The following is a 20106-nucleotide window of genomic DNA, read 5'->3' as shown; positions in this document are numbered from 1 at the left end:
ACCTCGCACCACTTAACCACAGCCAAGTGGTTTTGCACTCAGTTGCAATAACAATGTACAGTATCTCCTTTGTGACCACGACATAGAAAACCAGAATCATACATTTAGTTATGTGTTGTTCGTAGTGTCACGGTTTGTTTTCATTTAGTGTTTCACTGTCAGAATAAAAGCCATGCTGTTTATTCCAGTGTTAGTGCCAAAAAAAAAATTATGTTTACCTACTGTACTAAAATGGCAGAAAAGGTTCCTAAAGTAGATTTAACACTATATTTGGGTTTAAACACTGTTGGTAAATTAAGGTGCATACTATTCCAAATCACTGCTTCAACAGCTAAACATCTGTATATAGACACCTTACTGCCGCACTGTTAAGAGAAACTCTTCACACAGAATATCTAAGGAACATAAACCTTAGCCTTTGTCTTGACTCTTTACCCCATCCCACTGGTGACATAATAAATATGAAATCAACAGCATGTGCCAAATATATTTCAACAGGTTGTTTCAAACCCTGAAACTGTGTTCAATGCAAATGATGTGTCCTTTAAAAAAGTTAAATAAGAGATGATTATGGTCCTTAATATATTAAGTTTATATATATTAAAAAGAGGTATTAGATGTGGTTGTGGTTCAGACCTGGACAAGAAGAGACTTGTGTCAAATGTGCCTGTATGAGCAGTGTTATTTTAAAGCTTTTTCTTTGAATTAATTGATTGCTTTTCACATCTTGGCTGTACAATCTCCAATTATTCAATGAGCCATCACTTTAAGTCACTCAGCACGATAACCTGCCTTTGAGATGAATGAAACTGATCACAGGCATTCTATGAAAACAGGAAATAAAGGTAACAACCACTATTATTATTTACAGATGTCAATGTTGTTAATTTTTCACAAAACTGAAATAAAATAAAACATTTATTTTCCTGCAGCGTTTAATTCATTTTAAATTATAAGAATCGGTTGAAGAATGAGATGTATTACAGGTTTAAAAGGATGAATAAACTGAAAATGTTGACATTAAAAACAGTTCAAAAGTAATATGATAATACTTTTTTGTGTTAAAGGCTTGGAGACAAAAGAAAACATTTATTTCTGCATGTTCAATTCTGGAAATTAGTTAATGCATCACAGTAAAATGAAAACCGCCTCAGAAGAAAACCTCCTATGAGATTTCTGTTCTGGCAGTAATTGAATGCCTTCACCAGTTTCCTTCAGGTCAACAATAATCAGCATCCGCCCAGTCCTCTTTGGCCCAATCCGGCAGACGTGTGGAATATTCAAAGTCAGGTCCTTTGTAACGTAAAGCGTGGAGAAACATGACGAGCTCCCTCTCAGTAGGATCGGGCCGGACCAGCTTGCATTCACTGCACAGGTGGTCTCTGGTCCCAGAAGGAGCTTTGTGAGTCGAGTCAGTTGCTTCCGTCTGATTTCCGTTCGATTTGTCTGGTTGAGATTTGAGTGAGGTTTTAACAGTGCAGTCCTCCTTCACTGCCTCACTGCTGGAGCTACAACCTTTCTGCACCTGTGTGTCGACCTGTGTCTGATGACCTTCTCCGCCTCTGTTAGGTTCAGAGGTGCCACCTGCCTCCTCTACTTTCTCAGGCGTCTTCTTTACCTCCAGTTCAATCCCAATCCCTTCATCCGGAACATCCAACAGGTGCAGGCTTTCCTGGGAGCGATGTTCCTCCACCAGAGCCTGCAGCAGCTCATCGTTGCTCTTCCCCACCAGTCCCCCCTTCCCCCTGTGTGGACCCCAGGCCGAGGACCCGTAGATGGGATCGTTGAGGATGGGGAAGCCCAGGTACTGGAGGTGGACTCTGATCTGGTGTGTGCGACCAGTCAGAGGTAAACAGCGGACCACGCTAGTCTTTCCGTTAAAGCTAAGCCTCTGGAAGACGGTTCGGCAATCCTTCCCCTCTGGGTCAACTCGACACAGGCCGATTTTAAAGGAGACAACCAGGATGGGCTCCTCACTGACCAGCTCACCCTCGGGAAACTCCCCTTCTACTCGGCAGACGTACTCCTTTTCAAGCTGTTAAGAGTACAAACGTGTGAAAATGGGTATGAGACATGCTGAAGTATAACAGCAGAGCAGGACTGTAGTGCTGCTGCACCAGAATGGCGCTCCTGGACTTTTTTCTTCCAAGTAAGGAAAATAGAATATATTTGTAATTTGCATAAACTGGTTGAAATTCAAATGAATGCTACAAGATTCGATCCTCATTAAAGTGCCTTTCATGCAAGAGAGGATACAAAACCACACAATGGTCAGTTATCATTTAGATATTTAAGGTGGCTTGATTGATTCACACTGTCACCACATGAACTGAGTAAGATGAAATAAAACACTCCACCTTAAAATGTTCAGTAGCTGTCAAATAGCGACAAAAGACTGTATATATTGGGAAGCAACAGTTCATTGTATTTACGCCGCGTGCAGCCTTCTCTGGCTCTCTTTCGTTTGATTTGCATCACAGATCCGCATTTATTTTCCATATATTCGCTAAGCTCACCCAGTGTTGGTTGTTGGGGAAGTTACTTACATACGAGAGGAGACATGTAGGGCAGCTAGCAGCTAGCCTAAATAGTAGCCAGCTGGGACAGACATGATAGCGAGCGATTACATTACAAGCCTCGGACTGAACTGATTACCTCAATAAAATATTCAGGCTGAGACACAGCTTGCATTTGAAAACACGTATCCTGAAACAAGCACTAAACAGTCAACTTTATCATGCCCGTGTTTACATGCATAGGGATGTACGCGACGCATCCCTACAGCTGAATGTGTGGCACACATCGGGACAACAACCATCCCTTTTAATAGCCCGTAGCAATATTCTTCTACTTCTTTTAGCAAACGGATACAAGGGGGGTATTTCTTAAACATTTTTCATCCGTGTTTTTGGCGGCTGGTTCAGTTAATAGTGCAACAACTGCTCGTAATTTCTGCTTTGCTACTTTGCTCCGGAGTAGGCTTTCAGCCCTTTACGACGACCCCGCCCACGTTCAGCAGGTACTATTTGAGGGGGAAAACGACCCGTGCTGCTACCAAACCAAGTTGAGTCGAGTCGAGTTGAGTCGAGCTACATGTGCGGTGGAAAAGCGCCAATATGGCAACGGCACAGTGAATTTTCTCCAGTCTATTTTTTACTTAAACATTATTGAAGTTGAAAAGGCAGCAAAGCATCCTTTACTTTTTTGGAAAAGCCTAATAGGACAAAATTTAACGATGATGTGTAAAGCTTACTTACTTTTCTGTTTTGTGTTATTTTCATTATTTTTAAGTTACAGAGTGTGTGGCAAACAATTTTTTTTTCCCCTGCAGCAGAGGAATCTCAAGTCTAAAACCAGCCCACCCTGAACGTACCTTTCTGTCTCTCACCAGCTGGTCAAGTTTCTGTGAGGTCTCCAGTGTCCTGGCAAACAGCAGCATTCCAGAGGTGAGCCGGTCCAGCCTATGGACTGTGTGGAGCTCGGAGATACCCCGCTCTTTTCCCAGGATGAAGATCACAGTGTTGTGGCGGAAGCGGCCACAGGGATGGACTGGGATGGAGGCCGGCTTGTCCACCACCAGCACTTTACCATCATCCACCAGAACCTCCAGGGGTGTGGCCACCACAGGGGGCTCATGGCGGTGAACTCTGTTCTTCATGTGGTCGTTATTCTGTGGATAGGGAGGGAATAGTTAAGGTTTCACCATAATTCTAAATAAAATGTCCTGTTTTAAACATGGAGCAAAAGACTGTTTCAACTGACATGTTTTTAAATCAATCAGATTTAAAAGGTGGAGGCAGCGACACAGCCTATAGGCTCTGTAAACGCAACTGGTATGTAAACAGAGGGGCCAACCATAGCTAGCAACAGGCCCGTTTACAGCGCCTGAGCTGTGTATTATTTTACACTGGATTTTTTTCAGCGCACACTCTGTATATACAATATCTCCTCACCAGCGATATTCACTGATTTTGACTAGTGCATTCTCCAATGTCGCTGACTCCACCTTTAAGTTTTAGGTGTTTGGTTTCCTCTTTAATGAGATAAATGGTTGTTAAAAGTTCTGGCTCTACTTGGGCCATGTGACAAAAACTATTCTGCCCTTACAATAAAAGCTATACATCTGTCATAAATATACCTAATATGTCCTTAGGCCATGGCATGCCTGCATTAAGTATATCAGACAAAATCTTGCATGTGTACTGGTGGTGACACTGACCCTGAGCACCATGGACAGGTCCTCCACAGGTGTCTCGTTGAGCCGTATGCGGCCCTCCTTAGCAGCCGCCTGGTAATACTCTATGGACTCGGCTCTGAACTCACTCTTGAACACCTCCAGAAGGCTCTTCCCAATCCACCGACCTTTGCAGTACGTTTTGAAGTCGAAGTAGTACGGATACACTTTGCGCAGGCCACCTTCAAAGTAGTAAGAGGCCTCGTCGAAATGCTCCTTGCAGAAGCTAACCCCCGGGTTCCGCTTCTGCGGGGGCGGGATGTATCTCTCGCCAGGACGGAGCTTCTTCCCTCCCGCTCCTCTGCTCCTCTTGCCTCGGCCACTCCCCTCAGGTTTGTCCGGCTCGTCGCTTTTGCGTTTACCACTTTCTGTTGCCGTTCTCGCCGTGGCTTTCTCCACAGGCTCCGGGCTGTTTACCTCCGTCGGTGTTTCAGCTACCTGTTCCATCGTCGAACCGCTCTGTTGACACCGTTGAGAATGAAAAGGACGACTCGAGGTAATAACGTTATAACACGAAATAACGGGACGCCGCACTGAATTAATTACACGCTCATTGACTTCGGTTTGACGCGAGCAGATAAACAGAGACTCCCATCTTCTCAAACCTCTCACCAACAAACTCACGTGCATTGCCTTCTCACGGGGGTCCTTCTTCGTAAAGGCGCTCTGGAATGACGTCGATATGTAGTCTAATCAGTCCAATGTGTAGTTTTTTTCTTCTTCTAAAAAACCTCCTCACCGGGCAAATATCGCCACCAACTGTTCGTAAAGTGTATTTAGTAAACAAAAAAACTAAAAAATTGAATGCTTCATCATGTGGTTGAAAGCAAGTTAAGATAAATAACTTAATTTAAATTCCAGCGTAGTAGACTAAGAAGCAAAAATGGAAACAGTGAAGTGTCAGTTTAGTGGGTTTTATTACAAAATCTTAAATGTACACATTATTAAATGTTTGGCACAATGCTTTCTTTGCTCAAAAATATCATACACATACAGTAGGCTATATAGCCAGAAAGAAGTTCTTAACATTAAATATATTTAAATTTGCGGGATTTTATTAAAATTCCTGTACTTGTACTTGGATTTATTTATTTGTGTTAATGGTTTTATTACCGAAGCATTCCCATAGGATTACACACAAATTCACACACTTACCATTCATTTGCATGTCCCAGAATCACATGGAGGAAAACATAATATGGCTCCTCAAGCTGTAACTGCATTTTTCTAATTGTTGAACTTCACTGACCATTTCTAAATCTGTGAATCGTTTAAATGTCAAACAACCTTTTCTTTGTCATCCACAATATCCTCAGTCATCGCTCTCTAACAGGCTCCAATGATTATGGGAGTGAGGTCATCAGTCCAGCCGGAGTTGCTCACTGTTTCAGCCCCTCTTGGGGAGACAATCTGGTCGTACAAACATTGCGAGTTCTTCCTTTTACGTTGCTAGGTGACGACCCAGTAGTAGCAGGTGGCCGTTAAGACAGGAGCTCAGTGGAACCACGTGGAGCGCTATGGGGCCCCGGAGATGCAGCACCAACGCCACCTCCTGCAGGGGCAACCACACTGCAGTCAAAGCTCACCTCTGAGGAGAGAAGGATTTGTGATGAACAACATACAGCATGTAGGTAGATGTGACCACAACACGATTGCAGAAAACACACCTGAGATAACGAAGGCACCTAATGGGGGTATTGTTTAGGTTTTTGTGTATAAATTAACGGATTTCTTTAAAAAAAAATGATAAGTGTTGATATGTAATACCCCGGCCACTGGCGCCTCTTGTCAGTCAAGGGGACGTAAATCACTCCCATCAAAGCTTTCTTGAGAAAGGTCCCGTCGCTCTGCCGATCGTACTGCTCTAGCACCTGACTGCCACCATCAGGGCCCACTGGGAGAACCAACCGCCCACCGGGCTTCAGCTGCTCCAAGAGCTATACCAAAAGACAGGAAGCAGACATTTCACATGACTTCATTGTCCAGTTCAAGAGGCATGTTTAGTTCAGTCAGTCAGGTTGGAGACAAAGCTTATAGATGAGAGAAAAGGACTTCTTCTGATTGCAAGCCGTTAAGGAATCAATTTAGACCGTCTGTATACAGCATTTAGTTTTCAACCTCAACTCGCTGTGCCTTCAATATGGACAGAGCTGAAGAAATACATGATTTTTATTCTCAAGTAAAAAGTAAAAGCCATACGTGTCCTTACAGCCTTAGGAATAGTAGCTGCGGCTGCACCAACGTGAATGGCATCATACGGCGCTCCTTCAGGGTGGCCGAGCCTTCCATCTCCCACTGTGGACAGGTGAAGGGTACACAACATGATATTTATAGTGTTTTGTAGTCGTGTTTCAACATCAACATTTGAAAGAGCAATGACTTTGACAAAACCCACGACTCACCAACAAGTTTGATGCGTCCAGAGGTGAGCAGCTCTGGGTCATCATCCTGCACATGCTTTATTGACATTTTAACTAGTTCCTCGATGTGTTCAATGCCAACCACTCTACCGCTGGGTCCTGTCTACAAACAATAGAAAAATCCAGCTATTGAACTCACATACTGTATATTATTATTATGCTAACTTATTGTAGGTGAAACAGTAAGTGTGTACAGTGAGAAATGGGCAGAGTCTAAAGAGAACTTACCATCCTTGCAAAGCAGGCAGTGAGATATCCACTTCCTGAACCCACATCCAGTGCCGATGCCCCTTCAGTTAGTTTGTCACTTAACAGCTCCAATGCATGAGCGTGCTGTCAAAGCAGGCCCAGAGGTTAAAATGTGTAAATTATAGTTTATCTAAATATATCTGCTCACATCTCAGAACAGTGCAGTGTTTGTTTCTCACCATGTGTGGCGCACTGATGGTTGCCCTGTAGCCTGTGATTACAAAAGAAATTCACATGAAGAGTCACATCGGTGCTCATTAAACACAATGTATGGGCAGGACAGTGTGTGTGCACTTGGACTGGAGTGAATACCTATGGACTGAGGAGAGTCAGCATATGGATAGTCTCTGGAGTAGAGCCCTCTGTCTGTAGCCAGCATGGCATCAAACACTCTGTCGCTGCGGATCACCCCATGATCTGGAGAACAGAAGAGGACGAAATGACATTGAACTGAACTAAAAAATGTGTAATGTGAGGAAAACTTATTTATGCAGCCATTGAGATGAAGAAGAAAACATCTAGGAGACTTATCAACATACTAATCATATTTTGATATTGGTTTGCGATTGTATTCATTGCAAAATCATGATGTAGCCTACATTTGCTCGTTCTCTCGTCTTAAAAGGATGGATGCATAACAGCTCAGGGATACATTTTTCTTAACGTTTGCCTCCTCAGTTACAAACCGCTTGAATAAACATAACAGAACAAAGCGATAACATTTAATCAAATTTTGCCATTCTATGTAAAGGTTTTTCATTTTCGATTATACACACACACACACACACACACACACACACACACACACACACACACACACACACACACACACACACACACACTTTCTCATTTAGGCTTTGCATTTTTTCTATTGGCACAAACACTTTATGATGACTTATTTGCTCGTGCCCTTGTAGTCAGTCCATTACCCCTTAGCCTGCTGATGAGCTCTGGGTTTGTTTTGCCGTTGGACATCCACGCCATGGTCCGGGACAGCAGCACACCCATGGGGACTGCCACTACTGCCAGGCGCCACGCTGTTAGCATCTCCCACACTGGATCCCCCTGATAGTCAAACGACAGATACATAACTCAAACATGCATGTAAAAGCCTGGCTGTGTCCTTCATGTGGCAATGAAAAAGGTGACGGATTTTGGTGATTTTCAGTCAAAGCAGATTTTTCACATGTTAACTGAACTCGAGCGCGCGAGCTGACCCAGATGCATGCAGCTACAAGGGAAAATTAACCTAACAATATAACTTGGTAATATTGCCCAATAGTTGTCAAAGCTCCTTAAAAGAGTAAATACTCACGATAATAATATTCAACAGAGGTCAGCAGACTGTTTACCTTCGTAGCTCGCCCCCGTTCCTTCCAGCTGGAACCAACTTCCTGGTTGTCCCTCCCTCCGCCAGCCCCAGCGCCTTGCCAATCAGACGCGGACTAGCCAACGCCGACGCTGTGGAGATCCAATCACATCTAGGAACAGAAGGATGGACGGTTGCAACGTCCAATCATACGAGGCCAAATAAGGAAATGGGCTTTTTGTGGATCACGGCCACGGTTAGCTCGCGAGGCTAATGTTTACTCTCTGAATTCATACATTAGAGGGGATAACATTCAGTCTTTTGAGCTTTTTACACAGGTAAGGGTGTCTTTTTTAATCATAATGATGAACGGTTTGAAGAATAGTTAAAATGCATAACATTAAGTCAGTAAAATAGGTTGGACTGCAATTTAGCTCTAGCATGCTCTGTATTTGATTGCTGTACATCTCCGTCGTCTCCCTTTTCCTTTGTCTCATGTATTTAAATGTCTCACTTAATGTCCTTTTTTAATGTTGCTGAAAGAAGCATTTGTTTGAGTAGAAGAAGTTTGGTTAACGCAAGCTGATGTTGAACACTGATGTTGACATCTGCTTTGACTTCAGTGAGACTCCAGGATGGTTGACGACTTCGACAGTCAGGAGGTCCAGTCCAGCGGGGAGCTGTGGACCCAGATCTGCTCCAGTCTGCCGGAGGCGAGAGCTGAAGAAACCCCGCAGAACAACACGGATTTCAGGGACTGTTTCCAGCCAGCAGGAGCCCAGGTCAACGGACAGTCAAATGGGACAAACGACAGCGCCAATTGGGAACCCATGGAGGATTCAGAGATCTACATAGCCAGTCTAGGTACAGGCATCCTCCCTGTCTCTGTGTCTGCCCTCATGTTGCATGTAGCTCAGCCTGTCTTCCATCCTATGTACATATTTCTCAGCCAGGTTGTGTGGGAGATTTGATGGAGATGATAGGGGTTCAAAGTGCTTTCCTCTGGGTTGTATTCTGAGGTATTTTTCATAATAGTTTTGACTTATTCTTAACAGTTTAAAAAAGAAGGAAAACATGTGTTAGCATACTATGAATAGCTGTTCCCCCCAGCAGTGAGTGACTCTGTCTGGTCCCAGTCTTCACTTGGTCTCGACCACTCAAAGTCTTGGTCGTGTCTCAGACTCTATACAATTTTGGTGATGGTCATGGCTTGGTCTCAGGTTAGGTGGTCCTGACTACAACCCTACAAAAACAGACTTTGTTGACTAGTTGATAGACTGTATATGAAAATGATTTGTGAAATAAAGCAGGCAATATTGAGAGAAATTTTAGAGTTAAGGCTCTTGCACAGAGTCAGTATTTTTCGTCCTAAATTGTCGCACGTTAAAAAGAAAAATACAAGCTCACGATGTCTCAATCACGTTTACCTGCCTCCCAAAAATGTGTCCGTCATTATAAGTTTTCACATCCTATGTGTTGTTGTTGTTGTGTATATGGGTTCCTACCATACTGCCAGATGCTGCTCAGGATCAAGATATGAAAAACGCAGACGAAAAATACGGACTCGGTGTGCAAGAGCCTTAACACTGGTCTGAACACCGCTGTGTGTGATTTCTAAAAGACCCACCACTAAAACTGTTAACATTTGATTGTAGTTGTAGAAGTCATTATTTTGTCGTTTTTGTTGTTTACATTTTGGTGCAGAGAACCGACTGAAGAAACTGAAAGGCCAGCCCAGTGATGTGACGTCCAGGGACATGTTGCGCTCCTTGTCTCAGGCTAAGAAAGAATGCTGGGACCGCTTCCTGCACGATGCCCAGACCTCAGAGCTATTCCAAGGCGGTGACATGGATGATGGGTAGGACGGTGGGACAGATTATGCTGTTACGCAAAGGGATATCCTGACGATAGTTTTATTTTGTGTCATTAGCTTTTCCAGACAACAGCAAAACTTCACATGGTCTCCCAGCTAATGAACAGCTTGAAATAAACGTCTCTTCAATTTTAGTGCCTCTTTGACTCTCTTTTGTGTGTGTGTGTGTGTGTGTCTGTGTCTGTGTGTTTGTGCCTCCCTCTACCTTCCCCAGTGCCATCGAACACTTCAAGAGGTGGTTGATTCCTGAGAAGGTGGCCATCAGCGCAGAGGAGCTGGAATATCTCCTGAGGCCGTCTGAGAATAAGGACGCTGCAGAACCCAACCAAACACAGAGCGAAGAGGACACGCAGGAAGAGGGACACAACGGCCAGGAAGATGACACCCACAGCCCGGAGAAATGAGTGCGTTGGTATAATATAACTGAAAGAAGAGCTAAATTGGAGTGCATTCAGTAGCACTCCAAATTAGCTCCCCCCTACCCAACACACGAACATACACACTCTCATTTTGAGCTACGTAATTTCATAGCGGTGTTTTGGCCAAAGCTTTTGTTAACGGCGATCGAAGAAGCCATTACAGCCTGGTCATCATCCTCTGTATCCCCGGCAACTGAGTGATGGATTCTTATCCATTCACGTTTTGTCCTTGCTTTCCATCCCTTCAACTTAATTACACCACGGAACATCTATAATGAAGTATCTGAAAAAGACTCTGTTTTGTCCTGTAGCAGCACAATTTGTATCTAATCTGTCTAGCGTCTCCCACTCTATCTGTGAACAGGACGACTCTCTTCTTTGGACACAAATGTCAATAAAGACACACGCGCAGTAGAACAATGGTGTAAATTAGATTCTGATGACATGAGTATTTCATCATCTCGCAGAGAGATTACTTTTCTGTTTTTACGAATAGTGATGTCTAGAGTGGGAAATGTATTCCTTGACGTATTGTAGCATATTGTGTATCATCTTTAATTTTTGCCATGTTGATTTTAAATGTGAAGTTTTACCCATGTTTCAATTTCAATAAAATAAAGTAATTATTTTCATTTGCACTGAACTAGAGAGCTGAGGTGCAGCCGAAATGCAATTAAACATTTGTGTGCTTTTGTACTTTTGCCTTTTCAAGGGACCAATATCAGATTTAGACTGTAGAAGTGAGGGCATATTTTTAAAAATAAGGATTTATTTAAGGGGTTAAGGTGAGAAGTATGGTCATTGTTTAGGGATTTGGTGGTAATAAATTAAGATCAGGTGTAAGGGAAGGAATTATGTGGATGATAGCCCTTAGATAGAAGTATAAATGTACAAATGCGTAAACAACAGAGATGATGCTGCTCAGTATGATGCAGTTCCTTTGACCATGCAACACAATTAAACAACCTCTGAAATTACCAGCATGTTGAATGAGCACAAAAAGAAATATTTTTGGAAAAAAAGATGATCCCCCCCTATCCTCTAATCCTCTTAAGTATAATTAATTTGAAAATACGAAACAACAGCCTCATCCTCCATGAAAACCTCTGGGGTAACCTCTCCATTAGCCTGCTGTCTATCTTCCAGGACCCGGACACGACAGAGAGTGAAGTCAGTCGAGGTAAAACAATGTTCTCATTTTCTCTCAAGTGGAGAACCAATTTTGCCTTCTATCTTGACATATTAAAATGGATTTATATCACTATATTCTGGAGGACGCTTTTACAATTACTATTTCAGCCAGTGAATTTAGTGACCCGACAAAACTGTCCAGGTCTCACTGAGCCGTGCTTTGTAGTAATAGGTTGGATTGTTATGATGGATAATAGTGTGTGAAGCCCAGAATGGCAGGGAAATTAAAATGGTATGATTGGCACCCATCCTGGATTACCGGTAAAATGTAATTCCCATCTCTGGAAGGCGTGTTTAAAGTAATCCCCAGACGAAAAAGCTCATCAGCAGCAACTTAACCCGTAGTGCAAATCCCTGAAAAAGTATTTAAATTTGAATTATAATATGTATAGTGTTAAACAAAATAACCTCCAATAATTAATGTTACATCTCTACAATTCATATTCATTGAGTTTCAAAAAGCATGCATTATATATTATTTCAGTAAATGTAATTTAAAGAACTGATTCCATTGAAAGGACATTTTTGGATCTCAAATCGAGGTCCAAAACAACTTAACTACTGTGACATAAATTCTGCACACAGCAGCACCTCTGGCAACTATCAGTGGTCAGGGTCATGGCTGCACACGGAGACCATTAAATTCTCCAGACTCGCAACAAAAATCTGGATTGAGGTCTTCGGTCGCCCCATTGTGACAGTTTAGGGCCCCGAGCAAGATGACTGTTATAGAACAGAGATGGATGATGATACTCCTCCACCATCAAATACATCTCTCCTCCAAGCAAGGACGTTAACTACATCTCTGCAGCAGCTACAGCCCACTCGACCTGTTCAAGCTTTTTTTCCACAAAAGCCACAAAACCTTGTGTAATAATACAGGTTGAGGAAAAGCATCTCCAATAAAGGACCAACATAACCCTGGGTCCTCACCACTGTTGAGTTCTTTAGAGTTCTGAAACTGGCAGGTATCCGCAGGAACTGAAAACAGAAAACAAATCTATTCTTATTTTTTTTATACTTCCATTTTTATTTGGCTTTTCAATGCGAACAAACATAACAAACAGGACAATACAACCGGGCACCATAACATCAATCCAGCAAACATTCAATCCACTTCTTCCATCTTGCTAAATACGGATCTTTTTGCAATCTCCGCGGGAAGGTCAGTCTTTCCATTTCTTGGATTTCGTTAATCATTTCTAGCCAATTTTTTATCGAAGGAGGATCTACCTGTACCCATTTACAAGTAATGGCTTTTTTTCTGCTGTTACAGTTAGTATTTTTAAGGGGTATCTATCACCATCTTTCCCGTTATTCCTTCTGATAAATCACTCAGAATACAATCTATTTTGTCAGTAATATCCAAAGTTAAGCCTGGATATCGTGTATTTGTTGAAACACTTGTTTTGGCCATGAATAAAAGATGATCACCCATGACCTTAATAAATAAAAGAAGACCAAAAGCATCATCAGGTGGCCTGCCTGTGGTTGTGATGTGGATGGACCAACACATGCAAGGTTGCCGCCTGCTCCACAATGCACACTCTGGTGGCAGGTGCAAAGGAAAGTGAAGAGTCAGGCAAGCAAACACATGAGAGGTGTGGATTTCTCAGACCAGCTGGTACAGTACAGTTTCCACAATGAGTCGATGGAGTGGTAGCGCATACTGTTCTATCACTTTGTTGCTATTGCAGACACAATCAGCTCCGTGCTCTGAAAGGAAGACACTAGATAGAGGAAAGAACAGTTCATGACCTCCCAGACCTGCTAAGTCTAGCTTTGTGGTTTGGCTGGTTCCTCTGCAGAAAAACCAAGCAGGTCCAAAAGGCCCCATTATGTAATGTGCTTGATGTGGCCCTCTTTGTTATTATGAAATAAAAGTAAAAATCACACACAGTAAAGAGTCCTCTAAAAAAAACTGTGGCGTTGGGTTGCAAATGTGAAGCCAGCAAACCAATGCACATATTGTAAAGTTGAAATTCTATTCTTTTGAGCCATTTATAATCCAACAAATGTTTCTATATTATGGGAACAATACATATTAAATAAAGACCAATATCCCAGAGGGTTACATTTACACAACTGCTGTTCCCCATACAGTAGTCCTAACGCAAATTAGTTTGGTCCTGCAGTACCATTTGCAGAAACTCAATTGATGAATCATTTTGAACAAGTATTATTTTTATAAATATTAGGAATGTGCACTGCTGGAGATCGATCATGGTGTCCCTGACTGTTCTGTTGCCGAATGTTGCTTCTGGGTTCGCTTCATAAGAAGGTGGCCTGATTGTGTCGGGATCACTGTAAATTGACAGCATAAAATCACAGACACATTGTAAGTCCCAAAGGAAAATTATAGCCGTTCCAGGGCAGATGATAATTACAATAAAAATGGGAAGAGGGTCATTATAAATTCACTAATTATTACAGGCACTACAGTTCCCAAGAGGACCATCGTAGCAGATTATCATGATTGTTTAGTGGGGGTGAAGCAAAGATTTAAGTGACAGGCAACCTTTTCTTTATCATCCTGGAAGTGACTCACTCACATGGACACTATGCTATGTGTGTCTGAGGGGTAGAGAGAAAGGGAGAGAGAGAGAGAGAGAGAGAAAGAGACTATTCTGTATCAGAGCCACGCTGCATTGGTGACGTGAGGTAGCACAACAGTTCGACTCCCTGCAGACAGCGGACACAAACGGCTGCTGGACCGTCCAAGTCATTTGAAAAAAATGTCTGACTGACATCTCTCTGAGGTATATATATTTTTTTATTCTCAACTTGAATTCACTCTGATAACTGTCAAACTTGTATGATTATTTCTTACAGAAGAAATGGTTGTTTAATATCAATAAGATTGAGATGTCTTTGTATGTATTACAAAAATGCAGTTCACGAGCAGATTTATAAATGCCATCAATTTATCACGATAATATTGGGATGACTTGATCCAGCATGAGAAATAGTAACTATTATTTTTTTCTGATCATGTCTATTGGATCCGATGCAACCAATCTTACTTTAAAAAATTCAGATGAATTAAGCATATTCATGGGTTATCTGACCGGAGTCCTTTCGTAGACAGTGATTATTGGTTATTTATTAATGTTGATGCAGTGTGAATGTCTGCTTTTATTATGAATGAAACTGAGAAAACGATGATACAGTGCAGCCAGTGATGATACCCTGAAATTCCATTCAGCCCAGCTCAGGTGTTCTTTACATTACCTTCAGCTTATCTTGCAGATTTGAATAGAAAATACATCAAAGCGCTATTCTATCTTTATTGCTGCCCGGTTGTCTTTTTTTATTTTTTATTTTTTTTAACCAAATCAAAGTCACAGTCACGAGTGACTGCCTTTACAAGCCTCTGGGCAAAGTATGGAGTAAATCAGCTTCAGGACCATTTTCACGCTCTTGAATCACATCTGATTGTGTGCGGTCTGCAGTCCCAGGCGATGAGTATTTCTTATTGCTCAGCAAAATCATTGACGTCAATGTATATTAATGTGCCGATGTTTTGGCAAATGTTCAGGATGACAATCTTTGAGAGTCGGTTCGTTTTAGCCAAAAGAGACAGAGTAAAGCCTGCGTGGATTGGATAAATGAACCCTGTCTGGTTATCAAGAAAAATGTGGCAAACAATTAGAGATGGAAAATATTTGGAGGGGCAGAGAAACATGAAGGGTGACAGGTGAAAGTTAAACATTTGTAATTGTTAAGGGGGACTCACAAGATTACAGCTTTTTAATTGACATTGATCGAGAGTTTTGACGATGACCACTAATGGGTCTGCCCCACTGTGTCTCATCTCTTGTCATCTATAACCTTTAATATCAATTGTTTGTCACTCATTTCTCGCTTCTGCAGCGATGGACTGGGAGGAGTTAATGAACCTCTCCAGGGTGAACTCCTCCTCCACCTACTCTAGTTCCTCCTGTTGCAACTCCTCTCACCCTTTCTTCTCGACCTCGACGTTCTCAGCCCCTTCCTTCTCCGGCCTGGACCTTCTGTCCAACCTGAAGCTGGTCTTCATCCCTCTGTACTCTGCCGTGGTACTGGTGGCCTGCTCCGGCAATCTTCTCCTGCTCTTTCTCATCTGGCGCAACAAGAAGAGGCATAGCACCACCAACTTCCTCATCTGCAACATGGCCGTTGTCGACCTGCTCATGTGCGTCTTCTGTGTCCCTTTGACCGCATCCTATGCCTTCGACCGGCGTGGATGGGTGTTTGGCGCCCACCTCTGCCAGATTGTCACCGTCATGCAGTCGGCGGCGGTCTACGCGGCAGTCCTGTCCCTCATGGCCATCGCGGTGGACCGCTACGTGGTCGTGGCTTATCCCATCCGCAAGAGAGCAGGGTGCCAGTTCTGTTGGGGTCTGGTGGCCCTGATCTGGCTGTCTTCTCTGGCTTTGTCCACACCCACGGCGCTCCACACCGTCTACCTGGACCTGCGGGCCGCCGGGCTGCAGATGTCCGTGTGTGAGGAGTTCTGGGACGGCGAGGAGAGAGGACGCCTCATCTACTCCTGTTTCATTCTCTTCCTCACCTACTGCCTGCCGCTGGCTGCCGTCTCCATCTCCTACTGCGCTATATCCTACCAGCTGAAGCAAAGGACCAAGTCAGGCCTGACGGCGTGTCCAGAGCTGACATCTGCCAGGGCTGTGTGGAGCAGACGGAGGAGGAAGACCTTCTACCTGCTGCTGATGTCCGTCCTCTGTTTTGCCTTCTCATGGCTCCCCATACAGGTATGCATGGGAAAGACAGACTTTTCATTTGATGGTATATGAAAATGTAATTATATCCATTCTTAAAGGTCCTTAAGTAGGCTATGCAAACATTTACACATAACCATAACCCTAGCAGCAGTTGGTTAGCAAATCTTAGCTTAACAACTGTAAACAGAGGGAAACCGCTAGCTTTGTCCAACAGAAGCTAAATCTGCAAGCAGCGGTAAACCTGTTTGAATTTTTTTGTGTAATCTCTTATATTTATATTCTGATTTTTGTTTTGACTAAACAAACAAGATAACATGTGTTAATTAGGGAGCTTTATAAATCCTGTAAGGTGGATTTGGTTACCGTTGGACGGAGCCAGACTAGCTGTTTCCCCGTCTTTGTGCTAAGCTAACTTCAGCCGACTCTACCGTAAAGATTTGCTTCTTATTTAGGCTACTTTATCCCAAAATAGCTTTTTCCTTGCATGAATGCGTTGTTTAATATATAGCATACCTTTACAGGTGGTGAATCTGATCCGTGACCTGGACACAGACTTCTCCATCATAGGGAAGAATTACGTGAACATCATCCAGGTGTCCAGTCACCTGTTGGCCATGAGCTCCGCGTGCTACAACCCTTTTATCTACGCCTCGCTGCACAACAAGTTCCTGTCCTGCCTTTGCCACCACTTGGTTTCCCGGAGGCGAGGAAAAGGGAAGGACGGGGGTCAAGGGTCCAGCGTAATGACAATGTCACACCGAACGCCCCACCTTCGCACCTCCACCACTGTGGCACCGTGTTGTCAATAGCAATGGTCCTATGCTTGAATTGTTGTTTTATCGAATAGGCACGCCACACACACATTTAATCCAATAATGTGTGTTTACTTGAGCCCAGTTGGACAAAACTTTGCATCAGAAATTACACTGTAAATCTGGTCAGCCTTCACACTGATAGACAAAGTGAGTGAAACAGAAGTTCATTTAAAGCACATTTGATTTTTTAATATGAGATAAAGAACTGTAGCCTACACAATACATGGATCTGTAGTGGTTATTAGGGAAGTCAATAATGAACTGTTTATTTTACCACATATTAGCTTGGAGTCTTAGCAAATATGGACCAGTCTTATACTGTGTGAGTTGCGCTCGCCTTTCTTGTGAAATAAATTAGTCAACACTTGTTTTCTTTCAGTTTTCTTTCTTTCCTTATTTTCTGTTCTTGTACCCCGATTTTCCCTTCTTGGGGAATTTGAAGAGTTGGATTAAACCATTTACACGTTCTGTTAGGTGTGAAATTGGCCTAAGAGAGCTTACACAATTTTTTGCGGATACAAACTTCAGTCACTCTACCAATGTATTCTACCACCTAAATTTAATTATGATACTATTTACTTTTGAATGAATGAAAAATTGCACAGAAAAATAAAGATTTTATTCCAGGCTTTTAGAGGGCCCTCCCCTCTATTGGGGCCCAGGGTAATCATAGTCCCACTCTAAAATATATGTTTTAGCAGCTTATGGTTGGAGGATGATTGTCAATCCCTGAATATATGATTTTAAAAACAGAAGATTAGCAAACACTTGGTGAGATTGCATCATTCCAAGGAGGCGCAAATGTTCTCACCTATGCTAACGGGGGCACAAAATAATCGTCAAACAATATAGTGCGTGCAAATCCCTCATCTCCTTATGTATACTGATAGCCATAATGTCTGATTGAGAATGAGAATACAAATGCGAGTAGGCTTGACATAGTCTTCTTAGGCAAATGTCAGTGGTCTTGATACAGTAAGTACTGTATGTGCCTTATGTATAAATTCAAGAGCTATTATAGTCCCATTTTATTCGTAGGCTGTTTGGATTGTTACCCTGAATTCTATGCATTTGTAATGTTCAAAAGAAAAATTCAACTGCAACATCAACAAGAGCAGGACACCAATATAAATATAAACCAATTGTTAAAAGTCTGTGGGGTTTTCTAAAGTCTGCTGTCTGATGATAGAGCAACAACAGCAAACCAGATAATTCTGGAATAACCTTGCAAGGCATTTTGAGTTGAAGAATATTACTTACAGGCTTTCACTTGCTAATTTACAGGATGTGTTTTGACGCAAGGCTCTTGTGGGGAGAAATACCCTCTGAGGAATCACAGGTTTAGGAACATGCTTGAGCATGAAAATCCTATGGCTTTCCACTACCTACAGTGGGGAGGATCTTGCACAGGCCAAAAGAGCAGCAGGGAAAAACAAATCCAATTTCTCACAATAAGATCCTATCTTGCTCTTGTCTAAGACAGAAAAAAACATTGTCATATTAATAATTCTTACAACATAACAGACTGGGTGTGTTTCAGAGAAAATAACTTCTCGAACAAGAATCTGAAACTTTCAAATAGGTTAGGCCAATATGGTTGTAGTTCAGTAAACAGTGCGTAGTAAAGAGTGGCCTTAAAGAGGGCAGGGAAGATTCTAAAGAGTAGAGGAGTGGTGGAAAATTGGAGTGAGTCATCCGTGGAAGAACTTGCAGGTGTGTAATTTAAACAACTCAGAGACCTTTACTGAAATAAAATGCTTTCAGTATGACTCACGTCGCTGACATGAGGCCCCAGTTAAAAGCTTCACCTCTTGTCACTTCTTCAGTCATTTCTGACAGGTGGGGAAATCTATATTATTATTTATTATATAATATTATTATTATTAACTGTATGAAATTACTATTACATTAAATGGTCACAGTTAAACCTGCCGCTTAAATATCATCAAAAGAAGTCGTCCTCAACAATTTTTTGTATGATGTACCCCCACAGCTCAAATGAGCTCAAGTAGCCCTCACCATTGTTCCAAATATGTTTGTTTCACTTTATAGTTTTACAATTGATTACGTTGGTTTTGTCAAGTTTGCATTGTGTACAACTATCAGTGGCAAAGGCTGGACATATCAACCATTTATTCATTAGTTGTAGCTAATTAAGCTGCTGATTAGTGTAAAAGCTGGCTCAGTATTTTTTCTAATCTTTATTATACTTCTTCTGTGTTTTCCGTTCGACTACAGCTTCTGCACACTGCCCACACACCAGCAGAGGCCATCCAGTGTTAAATGTTACGTTCTTTAAGGACATAAATGCCCGTGTTCAGCTTTCCTTCAAACTTTATCAAATTTGCAAATACAAATAAATAATATCACTGAAATTCAGAATTTTTTCTTGCTTAAGAATTGAAAGTTTTAGTTTCCTTTCATTGCTTACATTTCTGAAACAGAGTCAACAAAAGCTACATACATTTCTTATAAAATATGCCATTGGGAAACAAACAGGAAATACACATTTGACAAGCTGCTAAAACTACATGTTGTGAGAATTGATTGTTTGAAATGATCTAATCATGATAACACAGGAGATTGACAAACCAAATAAAGATCTTCTGCTTCAAATATGTGCAAGATACAAGTCAATTAATATTCTTTTCAGTCCCATCAGTATATTTATTATTGTTTTGAAACCCTTCAAAATGTCAGTGGTCATTGTGATTTGATCGCAGCGAGATAAAAAAAAATTAGGTGAGTGAGCCACCATGTGGACAACAACTATTATTACAGGTCTCAACCTGAAATGAATAATTGCCAAATAAACAAGACACAATCCATAAGAAATCTCTCAAAAGCACACATTCAAACTCATATATTATTTATT

General features: G+C 42.0%; 4 protein-coding genes across 6 annotated transcripts; 2 read left to right on the top strand and 2 right to left on the bottom strand.

The window, feature by feature from the left end:
• Positions 1-926: 926 nt before the first annotated feature.
• Positions 927-4874, bottom strand: rpusd2 (RNA pseudouridine synthase domain containing 2). The gene is made up of 3 exons (XM_080042475.1): positions 4220-4874; positions 3374-3670; positions 927-2035 (listed from the first exon to the last, which is right to left on the bottom strand). The coding sequence occupies exons 1-3, from the start codon at positions 4862-4864 to the stop codon at positions 1220-1222; spliced, it is 1758 nt and encodes a 585-aa protein (XP_079898601.1). The 5' UTR covers positions 4865-4874; the 3' UTR covers positions 927-1219.
• Positions 4875-5139: 265 nt separating this feature from the next.
• pcmtl (l-isoaspartyl protein carboxyl methyltransferase, like) lies at positions 5140-8305 on the bottom strand. Of its 3 annotated transcripts, none has more exons than XR_013845226.1 (9): positions 8219-8304; positions 7833-7968; positions 7216-7320; positions 7083-7114; positions 6883-6987; positions 6637-6757; positions 6434-6529; positions 6002-6171; positions 5140-5822 (listed from the first exon to the last, which is right to left on the bottom strand). XR_013845226.1 is itself a non-coding variant. In XM_080042481.1 (9 exons), exons 2-9 carry the CDS (start codon positions 7948-7950, stop codon positions 5810-5812), a joined length of 750 nt encoding a protein of 249 aa, XP_079898607.1. In that variant the 5' UTR covers positions 7951-7968; positions 8256-8305; the 3' UTR covers positions 5140-5809. The 3 variants fall into 3 exon arrangements, 2 of the variants coding, with proteins under 2 accessions (XP_079898607.1, XP_079898606.1); XM_080042481.1 differs by having other exon boundaries at positions 6444-6529; positions 8256-8305; XM_080042480.1 differs by having other exon boundaries at positions 6444-6529.
• A 134-nt stretch (positions 8306-8439) lies between these two features.
• On the top strand, positions 8440-11163 carry ccdc32 (coiled-coil domain containing 32). The gene is made up of 4 exons (XM_080042482.1): positions 8440-8550; positions 8836-9076; positions 9917-10070; positions 10300-11163. The coding sequence occupies exons 2-4, from the start codon at positions 8848-8850 to the stop codon at positions 10487-10489; spliced, it is 573 nt and encodes a 190-aa protein (XP_079898608.1). The 5' UTR covers positions 8440-8550; positions 8836-8847; the 3' UTR covers positions 10490-11163.
• A 4407-nt stretch (positions 11164-15570) lies between these two features.
• Positions 15571-17225, top strand: prlh2r (prolactin releasing hormone 2 receptor; the record flags this gene model as incomplete). The annotated part of the gene is made up of 2 exons (XM_080042261.1): positions 15571-16446; positions 16938-17225. 2 exons carry the CDS (start codon positions 15571-15573, stop codon positions 17223-17225), a joined length of 1164 nt encoding a protein of 387 aa, XP_079898387.1.
• Between the last annotated feature and the right edge of the window lie 2881 nt (positions 17226-20106).

This window comes from Ammodytes marinus, assembly GCF_949987685.1.
Source record: "Ammodytes marinus genome assembly, chromosome: 15".
Taxonomy (NCBI): domain Eukaryota; kingdom Metazoa; phylum Chordata; class Actinopteri; order Uranoscopiformes; family Ammodytidae; genus Ammodytes; species Ammodytes marinus.
The sequence above is the reverse complement of the archived record's forward strand: the minus strand, read 5'-3'. Positions and strand labels throughout refer to the sequence as shown.

Bases quoted from the DNA above. Each gene is read 5' to 3' on its own strand.
- rpusd2 (XM_080042475.1), bottom strand. From the start codon at position 4,864: ATGCACGTGAGTTTGTTGGTGAGAGGTTTGAGAAGATGGGAGTCTCTG. The intron at 3,671-4,219 runs GTCAGTGTCACC...CCCTATCCACAG, and splicing joins ACCTGTCCATGGTGCTCAGG to AATAACGACCACATGAAGAA. The intron at 2,036-3,373 runs GTACGTTCAGGG...TACTCTTAACAG, and splicing joins AGCTGGTGAGAGACAGAAAG to CTTGAAAAGGAGTACGTCTG.
- pcmtl (XM_080042481.1), bottom strand. From the start codon at position 7,950: ATGCTAACAGCGTGGCGCCTGGCAGTAGTGGCAGTCCCCATGGGTGTG. The intron at 7,321-7,832 runs GTAATGGACTGA...TCTGTTCTCCAG, and splicing joins GCTCATCAGCAGGCTAAGGG to ATCATGGGGTGATCCGCAGC. The intron at 6,172-6,443 runs GTAAGGACACGT...CTTTTGGTATAG, and splicing joins CAGCTACTATTCCTAAGGCT to CTCTTGGAGCAGCTGAAGCC.
- ccdc32 (XM_080042482.1), top strand. From the start codon at position 8,848: ATGGTTGACGACTTCGACAGTCAGGAGGTCCAGTCCAGCGGGGAGCTG. The intron at 9,077-9,916 runs GTACAGGCATCC...ATTTTGGTGCAG, and splicing joins GATCTACATAGCCAGTCTAG to AGAACCGACTGAAGAAACTG. The intron at 10,071-10,299 runs GTAGGACGGTGG...TACCTTCCCCAG, and splicing joins GGCGGTGACATGGATGATGG to TGCCATCGAACACTTCAAGA.